This window comes from Argiope bruennichi, chromosome 4 (genome assembly GCF_947563725.1).
Source record: "Argiope bruennichi chromosome 4, qqArgBrue1.1, whole genome shotgun sequence".
NCBI lineage: Eukaryota > Metazoa > Arthropoda > Arachnida > Araneae > Araneidae > Argiope > Argiope bruennichi.
The window spans coordinates 101093618-101110606 of record NC_079154.1 but is presented as its reverse complement, the minus strand read 5'-3'; the positions used below and the strand labels follow the sequence as shown (position 1 = coordinate 101110606).

Here is a 16989-nt window from a genome sequence, read left to right as displayed (position 1 = left end):
TCCTCATGAATTTCGAAAAATGCTATGACGTAAAAAATTAAGAAATACTCCATCACTTTTGAATTAAAAACATTGAATTTTTGTATATATATTTTCAGGGGAAAAAAAAAAGGATGGATTTTTAAATTTTTTCTATCGGATTTCGAAATTTATCGAAATTTTGTTTCAATATTGTTGTAAATAAATCGATTAAAAGCAAAACTGATAGAAAAATTTCGATAAATTTCTTCATCGTATATCGTTTAATTTTCATAGACCAATTTTCAGCTCGAGTTGCTTTTTTTATATAAGCAGTCAAGATTTTGTTCATTTTTCTGGCATTTTTTTTCTAGAATATTGTAACATTATACAACCATTTGAATGATAAACTCTTTACGAATCACTTTGACGTCACTTTCATTGCAATTTTGCTTTGAAATTTAATAAACTTTTGTAAAAAAAAATGGGAAGATCTAGAAGTGGTAGTAGATCGCCATCTCGTCATAAGCATAAAAGTAAACATTCTCATAAACGATCACATTCTAAAGATAAAAGAGAGAGAAGTAACAAATCGAAAAAGTCACGTTCTCGTGAAAGATCCAGATCTAGGTATTTTAACTTTTACTGCTTCTGAAAATTGTTCTATGACTTTTTTTTCTTATTGTTCTAGTGAATATGTGTATTTAATTTTTATTGTTAGCTGTAAACAGCCTATATTTTTGGAAGAATCTGACTTAAAAATCGTTTAAAAATGCAGTTTCGGAATGCTTATAAACTTATGCTTATTATTATTTAATGCTTTATTTCTTACTGAATTTTAAGGTGGTTGCCTTAACTACTATAAATTTATAATATTTGATTTTAGCGAAGGTAATCTGCTTTGTTATTTAATTGCATATCATGATAAGAGCATTATATACTTAGTGTAAATTAGCTTTTTTGTTCTCTTGCATATGCCACCATATCAAATTTTTGAGTGGCGAAAAGTTTGTATCATAAGTATAATAAATGTCAGTAAATATTTCAGCAAATCATGAGCATCGATTAAGAATTTTATCAATTAAAAATTGTACTTAGATTTGAATAATATAGGAGAAGAAAAGCATATACATCCTTTCTTTGAAAATTTAAAATTGTAGAGAAATTAATGAGGTTGTTACATAAAAGAAATGGTGGATACTATAAAATTACATTTCATATAAATTAAAATATAATCTTCAATAGCAATCACCTTTTAAAATCTATCTAGAAATTAATTTGTAGAAACTTCATATCTGGTGTCTATTAATTTGAACTTATTCTTTTATGCGTGCTCAAAAGATGACAGAAGTAGTGTTGATTGTAGACTTAAATCTGTTCTAATATGTATGTTAGATAGTTGATGGTTGTGCTGCTTCTATAATGGATGCCCTCTTATTGGGAAAAAAAAAAAAAAAAAAAAATGAAGAACCTGATACCGCTCCATTATAGAATTAGAGGTTATACTGATATTACTTGTGCATAGTTCAATATTATAAAGGCTGTTTCTAGTGACTGTGTTTGTTCCATTTAATGAATTGTTTGTTTCATTTAACTCTTCATATGTCTTTGAACCTTTCAAAATTCTGACATCATCAAGGCATGAGCAAGGATACTGGGCACCTCTAAGGATAAAAAATTTAATATGCCTTTTATTAATATAAATTCACATGCATAGCTAAATATAACGTTTACAAATGTACGCAAACTTAATATTTAAAAAAATTATGATGTTTTAACTTGTGTTTTAAGAGTTGGTTTTAATTTAGAATTAAAGGTAAATACTTATAATATTTATTAGGATAAATTATTATCATTTTATCTTTGCTCTTGCAATTATGCAAATTCAAGATTATTTACTCTATCAAATGATATTGTTACCAGATCAGTCATCATTCTTCTTAATTATTACTTTAATCAATTTCAATTTTTTTATATGTTTTAACTAATGGACAAATATTTCTTTATTGTGATGTCTTTGGTAGTCAGTTGTAAAAACAAGACCAGGTCCTAATATCAAAAAGCATTTGGTCTTAACTATTATTTATTTAATTAACTAAAAAAGCAAAAGGCAGTTCTGAATTTTTAAAAAAAAATTAATTGTGATGATACCTTTATTATGGAACATATGAAAAAGTCTAAGGGAGACCATTTTATGGGATTTTATAAAAATTGTAGTTGATGGCCTTATTTTGTTAATTAAACTTGATGCTGTGTCAAATAATATCATTCTTTAATTTTAGAGGCTAATTTTACTCTTCCCAAATATTGAAAATAAGGTTATGGTTTTTCTAACCATATTTCTTTTACCATACAAATTTAAAATGTTTCTGAAGAATTGAATTTTACTGACTGACTTAATATTGTTAGGATAAAACCTTTATGTGCTTTCTAGTCTATGTGTCATGAATGAATTGCTGTAACACCATTTTAGAAATATATATTAAGTAAAAATCTCAAAGAAAAATCGTAGAAATGTTTTCATTGAATAAATAAGAGATATTAATTGTAAATTTGTGTTTAATTTTTTAACTAAATAAATACTTCCTTTTGAAAAATCATTTAATTATCATATCATTATACTTTATTTTGTACTATTTGATATAAGAATGCAATATTTCTATTTAAATAATAAATGGAGCATTTTTGGAGAATCTTTATAATTATTGTTATTGTTCATTTACTTTGTTAAAACCCTTAAACATGTAATTTTAACAGTTAAATTTTTCTCTTGCAGATTAACAAAGTTGGAATTAAATAAACTAGACAGACATTTACAAGATTCCAGTAAGAAAAGGTAATAATCTCATTCAAAACTATTAATATATTTAAAACAATTCTTAAATTTTAAAATATGTGTTACTTATTTTTAAAAAATACAGTTGTGCTTTATAAAATTAGATTTTAAGAAGACCAAGGTTTTTATTGCTTTATTAACTTAGATTTTAAAGTGACCAGAAGGTTTAAGTTTGCATCCCTTTTATAGATATTTGTTGTTTATTTTTTAACTTAGATTTTCTGTTTCTCTATGACTCCATTCTGAGCTAGGTATTTGAAATTAAAGCTACTTTTGATATTATATTTGTGGATAAAATGTTATTAATATTTCTATAATGTCTATTTATATTTTGGAAACTTCACATTTTTATCTAATGGAAAATACTGTATTATTATATCGAAAACAGAAAACGTTCATCTTCATCATCAAGTAGCAGCAGTGATGATCTGGATGGCTACAGCTCACATCGGAGGAGACTGAAAAAGATGAGTGAAGTTGAAAGGCTTGCTGAAATGGAAAGATTAAGGTAAAGTTACACCATATCAGCTATTGTGTTTTGTAGTTCAAAAATTTTTTTTCACCCCTAAATAGTTTTTAACTAACCATTTTTTTTAAATATTAATTCTCTTGCTGTGTATCCTACGATTTCCTTAGGCAATGTAAAAGTAGCAAAATTTGCTCAACCCACGATTTCTGTGGGGATGCATTTTTCTGTCTATTTAACTATGCAACCCATTCTTTTCCTATTCATGGTTTCATTTCGGCTTTTCTGATTTCATTCAGATCTGGGTTAACAGAGAGCCTTAATGCCCATGATTCTGCAAACTATACAAGTATATTTTGCAGGCTCTTTTCAAAGCTCAAAGATGTCTGGCAGGAAATATTTCACAATTTTTGAACTTATTTTGATAAAAGAATTATGCAGCAAGAGAGTTAATGTCATCAATTAAAAGAATTGGAAATTTCTCACAAAAAATTTTTTTTTATAAAAGCACAATTAGCTAAAAAATTTTGAAGATATTACGATTTTGTTAGGGCTTGAGGTGAGAGCCTGTTTCCCAGTTAAGTGTGAGGAACATTTTTTTATGCAAGAGTATTCTTATTGTTATGTATCTGGCAACAGCCATATTAGAGAAAGGGCAATAAGATAAATAACTCATTAATGGAAGAACTCTAAAAAGAATAAAAATACACATCAAATTCTCCAGTACTGGCCAATATGTTGTTTTTTGGTAATAAGTGTCATGTATCTGGCAACAGCCAGATTAGAGAAAGGAACTGTTATGTATCTGGCAACGGCCAGTTAGAGATAGGAACTGTTATGTATCTGGCAACAGCCAGATTAGAGAACCTTCCAGGCTGTGTGACGTGCGCGTGCTTATTTACCTTTTTGGGTTCCGTAGTTCTTCGTATTGTACATGTTCGGTGTAGTTGTTGTTATGTTCGTTCGTGCCTGTATATCTTAATGCTAATAAATGTTCTTTGCGTGTATGTAAAACGAATCGTATCGTCTCTCGGTCTACCTGGCATACATGACAAAAGAGTTGGCGACGAAGATGGGATAACTTATATTTTAACAGGCACGCAGACAAGACTTTCTCTGTATGGATTTTCCTCAAAATTTGATAGAAACCTACAAATTTGGAGTAAAGACTGCATGCCAAATTTCATCTATTTTTGAGTTAGCTTCAATATAGACAGGTAAATGCATCAGAGACTACAAAAAACATTTTCCCCATAAAAGGACCAGCGTAGTCAACGTGTATCCTTTGCCAAGGTCCATTTGGCCATTCCCACGGATGTCAATTTATCCTTGCTAGTTCGTTCCTCGTTGCGATACAAGCTGAACAGTTCTGAACAAAATTGGCTATACTGGCATCAATACCTTGCCAATAGCAGTAGCTTCTAGCTATGGCCTTCATTTTAACAATTCCAGGATGTCCAACATGAAGTTCTTCCAAAACTTGATTCTGGTACTTTTCAGGAATGCATACTCTATGACCATACATTATGCAACCATTTTGCAATGAAAATTCAGATTCTCTACCTTTCCAAGGCACAGATAATTCAGTTGCAGATTTTAAACTTTCATACAGTTCGAACAATTTCCTATCAGTTTTAGTAGCTCTAGCTATGTCAGTTGCTGTAACAGGCATTAATTCAACTTGCGAAATATTTGTCATGTCTGCCTCAGTTAAGTACTCACAGTCCTTGTCAACTGCTAGTGGTAACCGTGAAAGTGCATCGGCATTGCCATGATTCTTTGTGTTTCGATACTTGATTGTATAACTGAATGCTTGGAGAAAAGTGCATAAGATTCAAAACTAATGTTCGAAGATCCCATCCTCGTCGCCAACTCTTTTGCCATGTATGCCAGGTAGACGGAGAGACGATACGATTCGTTTTACATACAAGCAAAGAATATTTATTAGCATTAAGATACACAGGCACGAACGAGCATAACAATAACTACACCGAACATGTACAATACGAAGAACTACGGAACCCAAAAAGGTAAATAAGCACGCGCACGTCACACAGCCTGGAAGGTTCTCTAATCTGGTCGTTGCCAGATACATAACAGTTCCTTTCTCTAATCTGGCTGTTGCCAGATACATAACACTTATTACCAAAAAACAACATATTGGCCAGTACTGGAGAATTTGATGTGTATTTTTATCCTTTTTAGTGTTCTTCCATTAATGAGTTATTTCTCTTATTGCCCTTTCTTTTGTTATTATTTGAAAGATTAATAATTAACTTATTCAAATTTAAAATACTATATATATTTTTAAAAAAGACTTCCTTTGGTTGGTGATTGATCTTAAATAGAATTGTCTTTTTCAAAAGCAGAATGTGTTAAATGATTCATGTCATAATTTTCTAACATTTTATTTGAAAACAAAAATAAATAACCATATAAATATCCATGTCAATTGTAGTCTCATTAAAAATCAAATTTTCATGAGGACATGTTGATTTTAAAATTTTATAAAGTGACATAAATGAAAAACTTATATAAAATATTTGTCAGATAATTATAATTAAATATCATTTAATTTTTGAATAAATAGAAACAATTATTTTTCTTTACTTAAATTTTTAAAATTAACATTAAATGTCATCTAAAATCATTGTTGTTAAAATGCAATAAGTAATTTTTGGTATTATTTTCTCATTGATTTAATTGAAATAAAATACCTTTCAGGAAAAAATTCACTTTAAAAAATACTTTATGCATCAATGCAATAACATATATGCAAACTTTAAAGTGTGAAATTAAGTATGTTACATAAATAATACATTTTCCAAAAAATTTATTATTCATGTTATCTCTCTGATTGTTTATAAATTGTAAAACTGCCATCAGAATTTAATTAAATTAAATGCAAAGAATTGGCTTAATATTCAAACTATCAACAAGCAATCAAGAATATTATGTATCATAATCTTTTTTTAATGAAAAATATTTAATATGAATTTATGAGTAATTATATGTGATATAATTAATTTTTTATTTGCCCTATAAGTAAATTGTTGAGGTAAAAAAAAAAAAGAACCTCTAATAGGAAAAGAAGGTGATGAATAAGACCATTATGGTTGTATTGAAAGTGTGGTGTGTGTTTTTTTTAAATAATTATCTTTATTATATGAACATTACAATTTTTAACAATATATCAATTTTCATTTTCGCTTTCTTGTATACCAAGTATAGAGAAAGTATTGTTGTCAACAAAAAATTCGAACTTGAGATTTTGATGAATTTTCCTGTTTTAGGCCTCCCTTGGTTCAAAAAACATTAAAAAAAAATATTTACCTGTCTATATTGAAGCTAACTCAAAAATAGATGAAATTTGGCATGCAGTCTTTACTCCAAATTTGTAGGTTTCTATCAAATTTTGAGGAAAATCCATACAGAGAGTCTTGTCTGCGTGCCTGTTAAAATATAAGTCAACAAGATAATTACAAAACAAAGAGAGTTAGATCGATAAAATTTAGCACACAGATTTAAAATCTAAGAAATAAATATCTATTAAATTTTGAGCCAAATCCAACTAGGGGAAGACTATCTATACTCTAAGAAACATGGAAATGCAAGAGCTCAAAAAATGCAACAATTTAAATATATCAAATTTTGTATGTGATTTCTTGACTACAAGTGTAGTTTTGTGTCAAATTTTTGTTTCAGTTGAAGAAAATGCATTTAAAACACAAATTCAATTTGCAGATCCTATTATGACAGGGATTAAACACCAAAAAACTCAACTAGGATCACACGATAGATTCAGTAAAGATGCTAATTTTATGCCACAGGGTAATCTTTCATAACTATTGTACACCAATGCCATACAAGATGTTTTCTAGGATAACACCTTTATTAGGAAGTATAGAAGAAAATTTTAGGGAGACTGGTTTGTTGTTGATAAAAAGTTACCACTCATTAATAAAGAAGATTTCTATAATTCAGAATGATTTTTATCAAAACTGTTCAATGATAACTAACTCTGAATGTATTGTTCATATTTACTAACCTCTATCGCGTTTTATACTATTCCCAGAAAATTAGAATTTAGAAGTATTCTGAAAAATGGCAAGTAAACTTTAGCTACAATTTTTTTCATTTGAGTTGAATTTCTTCATATCACATTTAATAAAATGGAAAGATTTTATAAATGTTCCTGATGTGAAATTTTCTATTTTAGTCATTCGTCCGAAGTGAAATAAACAATGAAATTTACTATGGTTTGATGCTCTTTTTATTCTCTTTTAATACATCAAAAAATTATATCTTTAAAACCAAGTTTTTTTAGACATCATATTTTAATTTAATGTGATTTTTAATCTATTAAAATTATTTAAATTGACATTGTGATAAATTTTGTAACTTTCCTGTTAATGTAGAAATTCATAATTTATTCTCATACTAATATAAAATCTAATGCTTTTATTAGTATTATATCATATTTTAAAATATTTAAATTAAAATATTGTACCTTTTATGGTAACATTGCATTTTAATATGTATATGTATTTATAAATTGTGTTTTTGTGATTATCTTATCTTTTTTCCAGATTTCTGTTTTGGTGATTTTTAATGTTTACCATTTTACCTTTATTCACAGCCTTTTAAAGTTAAAAGATCTGATTTGCAAAAACAAAGATTTGTATTGTAAGTAGGATATATATTTGAAAATCTTCTGTTTGTGAAGATACTGTTATGACAGCTTATTTTTATAAAACTTTTTTTTTTTTTTGTGAAAAGATAATGTTTTATTTTTTGGTAAATTGGTCATTATTCTGCATTTATTCATCATTATCTCATTATTTATTTATGTATTTTTTTGTGTGTAGGAGGCAAAAGGAAATGGAATCTAGATTAGTGGAAGAAGAAACTTCTAAACGTATAGAAGAAATTGTGGCAAAGCGAGTTGAAGAAGAATTGGAGAAAAGAAAGGATGACATTGAGAAAGAAGTTCTGCGGAGAGTAGAAGAAGCTAAAAAGGTCATGGAAAAGCAATTGTTGGAAGAAATGGAGCGAAGGCAAAAGCTGGAACTTGAAGCACAAAGAGCTAAGGAGGTAATAGCGAGTACTATTCTGCAAAGTACTGAAATGTATTTTTTCTCTATTTTGCAGGCAGCAAGGCTTCAATATAATTTAAGTTTGCAGATAAAACTATATGGCCCAATTTGAAATTATGGCATTCTAAAATGTAATACAAATTTTAACATAAACCAAAAAATTAGATTAAAAAATCTATATATGAAAAATGCTTATAAATTAGTATTAAATATAAAGAAGCTGTATACCTTTAATTTGTAAACTATGATGCTTATTTGCAAAATAGTTGAACAGCATTATATGTTTCGTGAGATTTGGATTGGAGTCGGAACTTTCAAATTATTTGTCATTTGTACATAGAATGTTTTAAGTATATGCAATGCATATTTCTATTTTGTTCTGCCAGACTTCAGGAATTTTTTATTTGCATTCTTTTTACCTCTTTGTGAGTATTTATGTGCCATTTATTTTATTATGAAACTTGTACTTTTTTTTTTTTTTTAATACCAACTTTGTGTTTTCTCAACACTGTTGATTTATTTCATCATTTATGTTTCTTTTTATTTATTTTATTTTGAAATGAATCTCTTTCAGCATTTTTTTATTGAATCAGCACTCCAATATTTAAAAAATGATTGTTTGCACTTGCATATTATTTGTTATGCAACTAAGATGTTTATTATTTCATAAATAGTTTCAACTTTATTGATTGCAAAGACTCAAAGTTCACACTCATTAAAAAAATTTTGGGAAAAATTAATTTTTAAAAATCTGGTAGACTAGTATTGAGAACTTATAATTTTTTATGAAGTTATCTTCCATTGGAAGTCTATTTTTTAAATTGTTTATTTGATTCCATTTTTTCAACGTATTTTCTAAAAATTATTGAAAGTTATCAAGTGGGAAAAGGCAGTTGCTCTCTTCATAAAATTGCATCAGTTCTTCCATTTTTTAATTGAATTTTTAAATTTTCTTTATTAATTATGTCTTGAAGTAAGTTTACATGAAATGCGTTTATAATCTTCAAAATAAATATCTTCGAAAAATTTAGTTGTTTACAGATTTATTTGATTCAGATTATTATTTTTTTATTGCTCAATAATATCTTGAAAAATCATACTATACAGACCATATTAATATTCTGCAACTTTAGATCTATCCCTAACTACAGATATTACATTATTAAATACTCAATTTCCACATTTGAATAACAAATTCAGTTTTCTATTTCTATGTCCACTTGATTAGTCTGTGTAGTTTAAAATTATCAATTTGAATCATTAACACATAGTTCATTTCTTTTTGTGGATATGTTCCATTATTATTTTTTTGTAGACTTTTGAATGAAGTTGATGGTCTATTTTTCTTCTTTCTCTCAAGTTTAAAGTTCTCTACTGATTCAAAACTAAGAATATTTTAAAGAAACTAGCTTTATAATATATGAATTCTTGAAAATATTTTTTTAAATGCAATATCCTGAAACCTGGCAGTTAATTGAAATGCAAGCATTAAATTCATTCTGCTCTTACCATATAGTCAACAGTACATATCAATCTGAGATTTAAAATAATTATATATATTATTTTAATGAAAGATCTTATGTAAATGGGTTTTATATGACCTAATCCTACTTTTGAGGGAATTTTTTTGAAAGAAACAAATGACCAGGATTAATAAATGGTGTTCTAATCTTTGATGATACAAAATAATAATAATTCTGAGTTTTTCCTTTAGTTGGATTCTGTTGTATCCATACATAAAAACCATTAATTATGTATTTTGCTATTGTAAACCTTTTTTTTTTCCCCCCATTAATATTGATGCAAATATATTGTGCCCAACTACTTCCAATTTATTTGCAACAAATGTCAATATATTCTGTCAAAAAATTAAATTCCAATGACTTTAGTTCATTTATATTCTCTCTAACAGAAAAGAATTCTATTTTTATCAACCTTGTTTTGAGCTTTAACTAATAATGAAAATGAGTTAACAAAAATGGAATATATTTACTAAATGCATGCTAAATGTTGAAAATATATGTCATGTAAGAAGAGAGGGTTATTAAATTCTAAATTATATTTTTAACAAAATTCTTGCAAATTACTGGTAGGAAATTACAGTTTTTAGATATATTATAAAATTTTAAAATCATTTTTTCCCCTTTCTTTCTTTCTTTTTTCTTTTCTTTTTTTTTACATAATAATCTGTGCAAAGGTCAGTTGTATTTTTAAGACATGATTGTTTGTGGGGTTGATAATTCTATTCAGTTAGTTGGGAATCATCTTGAAATTTAATTAAAAAAATAAAAGGAAAAAATATACAATTTGAAATTTAAATTATACTATTATGGAATAGGCTGTTATGGAAACCTATCAATAAATATTCTTTTTATAAGATTTACAATAAATTGATTAATATATATTAAATATATATTTTTAAAAGAATGGTTCATTTTCTGTCTTTAATATTATAATTACAAATCATTAATAATTCTACATTGGTTATTTATTTCTGATACTTATCATAAAAAAAGGAGGACTAAATTAAAATTTGTAATCTTTGATATGGTTGGTTTTTAATTTAAAATACTCAAAAAATTGTAATTATTCTATTTACTACAAAATTTTAAAAATATAGAATAATCCAAACTAAGCATTATATATTATTACTCTTTTCACCTTCCCATTGTGCCTTTTTCTTGTAAGTCTTTCTAGAAAAGAAATCAACATTACAGAGGGGAAAATTGAAAGCCAGAATGTAATAAAAATTTTAAGTAAAATAATTCAAATTTTTCTTTGGCTTATAAATTAATTATTATTTAGCTAGACCAAATAGCTTTTATTTGATTTTTTTAAAATGCAGCTATAGATTAATGAATCCTTTAGATTGTTTCTTGACTTATTGATTCAATTTAAAATCCATAGAGTATTTGAGATATTTATGGATTCAATTTAATGTTTTTTTTTTATTATTATTATTGAAATGCAACATCTAAAAATGACTTTAGTTTTTAGTTTAACAACATGCAACACATGACCAAATCTAAAAGTGGTTTAAATTGCTAAATTTTTGAAAACTTTCATAACAAAATTATTTACTTTTGTCATTTGTTTATTAACATTTAAATACATTTAAACATTATCATATTAATTATTTAATTAAATAGCTATGAACAATGTGAAGACTGAAAGTACCCATTGTAGAAACTGTTTGAAAGAAAATACAGATTTTCTTTGAAATAATAGTAAAGTTTTAAACTTCTTCCATTATTCTTTTTATTTCATTTCAACGTGATTATTTTTATACTAATACAATACATAAAATAAAAATAAGAAAATACTTTAAATAATAGAGTAGTATATCTGATATCAGTAGACTAATTAATTACATTACAGAAAAAAAAAATTTTTTTTCCCTACTTCATTTTGAAAAGAAAGCTGTTTGCCAGTTATCTTGCTTCTTGTGCAGTAATTAATCTTCATTTCATTATCCTGATTGGGAATCGTTATATAAACTATCTTGTTCCAGCTGAACATTTGTAATATTACTGCAAAGAATTTTCAAACTGTGTTTGAACATTTTGTGCCTTACCTGCTGATACATCTGCACTGATCACATAGCAAGTCAGGATATGAAATTTCCTGTGTTGAAGCTACTCCTTTTATATTTGACTCTTGCTTCAAAATGTTTTCTTGTTATAAAACTTTTACTCATTATTCAATAAACTGAGCTAAAAACAAACAGAATTAATGAATAGTGCAAGGTCCAAGATAGCAAGACTTTGCGTTATTCACTTGGAAGTGTCAGGATTTTTAAAAGAAATGGAAACTTGGTGCTATTATTGGGTAAGTTGCAGCATTTTTTAGCCCACTTTTCTGATCTCATTCTTTTGTGGTGTTAAAATGTAATTTTTTTTTTTTTTTTCACGTAGTGTAATGTTTATTGTGTGGAAGGTAAAAAAAATTAATTAGAAATTCTGATTACAGGCTTAAACATGGAAAAATCAGTAAGTTTTCAGGGATAAAAATAATTTAGGTACAATATATGAAGATAGCAGAAATATTGAAAATTCTGCTTCTTTTACATAAGTTGTTTTTTTTTAAAATGAATATATAGGGGGTCCCCTAAATGCATGCTCCCCTCTTTCTCTTGTTCCTTATGCATTATTTGTATTTTAAGATTCTAGAGACTACTTCAACTTTTGTGTCTTTTGATTCTCTTTCGAGCCTTTAGGTACAGCAGTTGGTGGTTCTGGATACTGAAATGGAGCCATTGCATCTCAAGCTACATAGTAAAACTGCATACAAACTAACATTTTTTTTTTTTTTGTACAGTGAAATTAATTTAAAATTCTTTTCTGTAATAAGAAATTAAATCTGAATTTTGATATTTTGAAATCATCCTTCTTTTACAGGGTGGTACATATTTTTTTTATAAATTGCTTTAAATAATTCCAATGTATGAGATATTTTTAGTATGCTGACTGATAAAAAAAAATCATGTATTTCTAACTTTATCTCTTTTAGAATGTGTTGCTTTCACTTGCATTTAATTTTTTAAACTTTATAATTACTCTTACATGTATTATAAACAGGACATATTTCTTCTATCTCTATGTGATTATCATAGAAATTTACTTTTTTACCATTTAAAATTCATTTGAATGATAAATTTGATGTTTTTGTCAAAGAACTGAACTAATTTAATTTGCTTTTCTAGTCTAATTTTTTATTAGATATTTACAATATTATAATATTCAAGATTTTTAGATTTCCATATTTTAATATCTTTTTCCTGGTAATCTAACCAGCTTATAACTGTATAATGGGGTGATGGTGGTATGTTTACATTTATGAAAAATCCTTCCTCATTCTTTTCTTTCTACTGAATAGAACACATTATGCACTTTTATCAGTCAGCAACTTAGTTTTCTTGGTTGTGTATTTTCATTAGAACACTAGATTTTTCTGTAATATTTTATTTACTCATCTCTTAGGAAGAAGAAAGAAAGAAACATGAACAGCTAGAAAAAATTTTAGAAGAAAATAAACGAAAAATTGAAGAAGCTCAGAAGAAACTAGTAAGATTTATTTTGAAATTTTTGAGAATGGAGCTTCTTAAACTTTTCCCTTTCACAACTTATTTTATGCTTGATTAATGTAAAAAATCCCAATCCAGGAGTTAAAGTAAAATATTATAGAATCAGAGAAAAACAGATAAAAAATTAATCTCAGATAATAAATTTTAATGAAATTGTTTTAAATCTTTATCTATTAAATTACTTTTGGTAACTAATATTGAAACATTTGATTTAATCTGACCTAAAAATGCTTCCTTGTAGTTCTATTTGGAGTTGGGATCTCTAGTTTAAGAAGCTCTGATATAGAATATCAATTTTTATCCATACATTCATATATATATTGATAAAAATGCCAGAAAATGATATCAATTTTACCATTAAACTTTTTCCGATATAACATTAACAACTAATGCATAATTTTTTGTTGCATATTCAGTAATTTTATCAAATAAATACATTTTTATTTTATTTAATATTAAAGTGTATAAAACTTCTGCACTATTTAAATAGTTATATACTTACAAACTTTATATGAATTTTTACAATAAAATTTTAAACTTGCCCATTGAAGTGATTCTTTTAAAACTAAATTAAGTATCATGCATTGAATTGAAAGTGTTTTCATTACTCAAATATTTAAGCAGTGGCTATCAAAGGGCAACCCAGCCAGTGTCAGTTTCACTGGGGTGTACCGAGATATTTTTATTTCCATTTTTAATGGCCAGCATTATTATGTTGTCTATATATTAACGAACATATTGATTGCACTAATTGTCTGCTACCAATGTAGTAGCCTGTTCAGTTTTTGGATCTTTAGTATTCTACAGCATACAAAAATTGTACCAATAGAAGTTGGAAGTAGAGAATCAAACAGTTGTGGTTTGTAGGCCACTCTAATTCTTCTACTACATGATGTTTCCATCTTAATAGGCAGTTATCCTATTGAAGATATCTCTCATGTGGTGATCACAAATTAACTAGTGATAGTTGTAGTAGAAAATTTCATGCATATCTACAAAGTTTTTAAAAATTCATTTTGAAAATAAAAATTTATTTATATATACTTTAAATGTCACTAAATTAAAGTTTTATTTCATTTTTAAGGGATCTTCACTGTAAACCTCTTAAATATTCACCAATAAAAATTTATCGCTATATTTGATTTAAAACAAATAGTGACAAGAAAAAAAATGCATTGTCAAATACAAAGTAAAAATGATGCTGAAAGAAAATAGTAATATTCTCCGATTGAAAGGAGAATATCATGATTCCAATAAAAAATTACAAACTTCAGTTCATTATTTGTGATACAATCCAGTGTAAAAACGAATTTAAGTAAAATATGGAATTTACAATATCATAATTTATTTTTATTCATACTTAACAGTATTTGAATACATTAAATTAGTTAATTTAAATATTTAAAAAAAGAAGGAAAACCTATCTTATTTACTAACCAGAAAACAAAAGTTATAATTTCACACCCTACAATGATGCTGATCAAAAGGGCTAGAATATTATTTATGCTGCCCAGTGTTACAGATAACAGTGGACTATTATCTGTATTGATGCATTTCACTAAGGAGGAAAAGTTATGCTTTTATTATCTAATCATATGCAGTAAACAGAAAGTAGAAAAAAAAATTTATTTTATACTGATACAATTTTTTATTTAAGTGATACACATAGTTATGCATGATTTAGAAAATTTTTTAACATCAGTTCAAATGTTTTTTGTTACCTAGCTCTGTTTCCATTTGCTTACATCATGCTTATTTTTATAATCTAAATGGATTAATTTTGGTTTAAAAATGATTTTGTAAAAAAATATTTATTGTTAAATATTTATTTATTTATCTGTATTATAAAAAATAAGGCTTAAGTTCAGGATTAAACTTAATTTATAAAAATGGTTTTGCATGTAAAGGAATGAATCTCTAATAAAAAATATGCTGTCTTTAGTGCATATGTTTATTATTATTATTATTATTTATGCTCAATGCAGGTTTGTAGTTAAGGAAGTAATAATCGTACCTGTCAATTAAAGCTTTGTTCACTTTTCATAGGCTGAAGAGCGTCTTGCAATTATTGAAGATCAACGTAAAATTGATGAAGAAAAGAGACGATTGTTGATGGAAAAAGAAAAAAAAATGAAAGAAGAACAACAAATTATTCTAAATAAAGGAAAAGTTAGGCCCAAACTTTCATTTTCCTTGAAACCTGTAGGATAGTAGAAGTGCTGAATTTTTAAGGTGAAGTTGATGCAAGTCTCCTTAGAGTAAGGAACTTTATAAAGTTTATATCTGATGAAGTGTATTTATTTAAAAGCTTCATTCTAAACTCGGATGTACTGTCATATGAAAATATCTCTTGTTCTGTGACTAGAACATTGAATTATGCAGGAACAATTTGATATTTTCTTATTTAGCATTTACTACCACAAGGAATATAACAAATTTGGAAATGTTGGTAGATTGACCTGGATGCTTTTAATTGTGAATTTCAATGAAAATATAATATTCAGTATTGGTAATTCAATTCTAAAATTTTAAATAGACAACATAAAAGTAGGAAAATTTTCTTTTTTTCTTTTTATTGTTTTACATTCAAACTGTAAAGGACTTTATTTCTCATGTATAGATTATATAATTTTAATTTTAAAAATGAGTTAAATTTGTTTTTAACTATTAAATTTTTCCTAAGAATTACTTGTGTATTAATATTATATAAAATGTAATGTTTTTTTGTCCCCCCCTACCTTTTTTTTTCTTTTAATTATTTTTCATAGCTAAAGTAAAATATTGATCCAGACTCTTTAAGACATATTAATAATTATAATTCTTTATTTTCCTCAATTTTTAAAACTTTAAAGAGAAAAATTGTTTTATTTCATACTTTCAGAATTCTTTGACTAGTATTATAAAATGCAGGATGATTATTGAATAGCTCAAATTACAATATGAGCTATTAGAGATGTATATTGTTTATTTCTTTTGAACATGAAATAAAAAAAAATGTACATTGTATTTCATATTTCATTTTATAGCAAAGAAAAGAATGTCACTTATAAACTTCAAGTATCAAAATGATGACCACTTGTGAATGTGATCATGTTATGAAAATCAGTTGCTATTTGTGTTGCATGAATAGAGAAAGCAAAAGAAGTTTCATGCCCATTATCACAACTTATTAATTTTTTATCTTTTTTGGAGGGGGTGGGGGGATCCCATTTACATCCAAAAGAATTAGTAGCACAGTGAAGATATATATATGGGGAAAGTATAACCTAATTAAATAATATGAATTACATAATATTATGACTTCAATATATGTTTATTGTAAATTATTAGTATCGTTAATAATGAATTAAAATATGATTAATTATTCATGATATAGGTGAATACTAATTATTTATTTAACTCGTTCTGTTATTTTCCACTAGCAAGTCTCAACTCTATTTATTATAAAGGTGAATGAATGTATGTGTACAAGTATTCTACAAGCCAAATTAATTGACCTAGAGCTAAAACACTTAGCACATACATAACTTCATGTGTTAAAACAGATTAT

The 16989-nt window shown here is 26.5% G+C and overlaps 1 protein-coding gene across 2 annotated transcripts; it reads left to right on the top strand.

The window, feature by feature from the left end:
* The first annotated feature begins 263 nt into the window (after positions 1-263).
* Positions 264-16445, top strand: LOC129965479 (arginine and glutamate-rich protein 1-like). 2 transcript variants are annotated; one of them, XR_008784218.1, is made up of 6 exons: positions 264-588; positions 2735-2794; positions 3183-3302; positions 8129-12184; positions 13336-13419; positions 15486-15541. XR_008784218.1 is itself a non-coding variant. In XM_056079385.1 (6 exons), the coding sequence occupies exons 1-6, from the start codon at positions 443-445 to the stop codon at positions 15648-15650; spliced, it is 801 nt and encodes a 266-aa protein (XP_055935360.1). In that variant the 5' UTR covers positions 264-442; the 3' UTR covers positions 15651-16445. The 2 variants fall into 2 exon arrangements, 1 of the variants encoding a protein (XP_055935360.1); XM_056079385.1 differs by having other exon boundaries at positions 8129-8354; positions 15486-16445.
* The last annotated feature ends 544 nt before the right edge of the window (positions 16446-16989 follow it).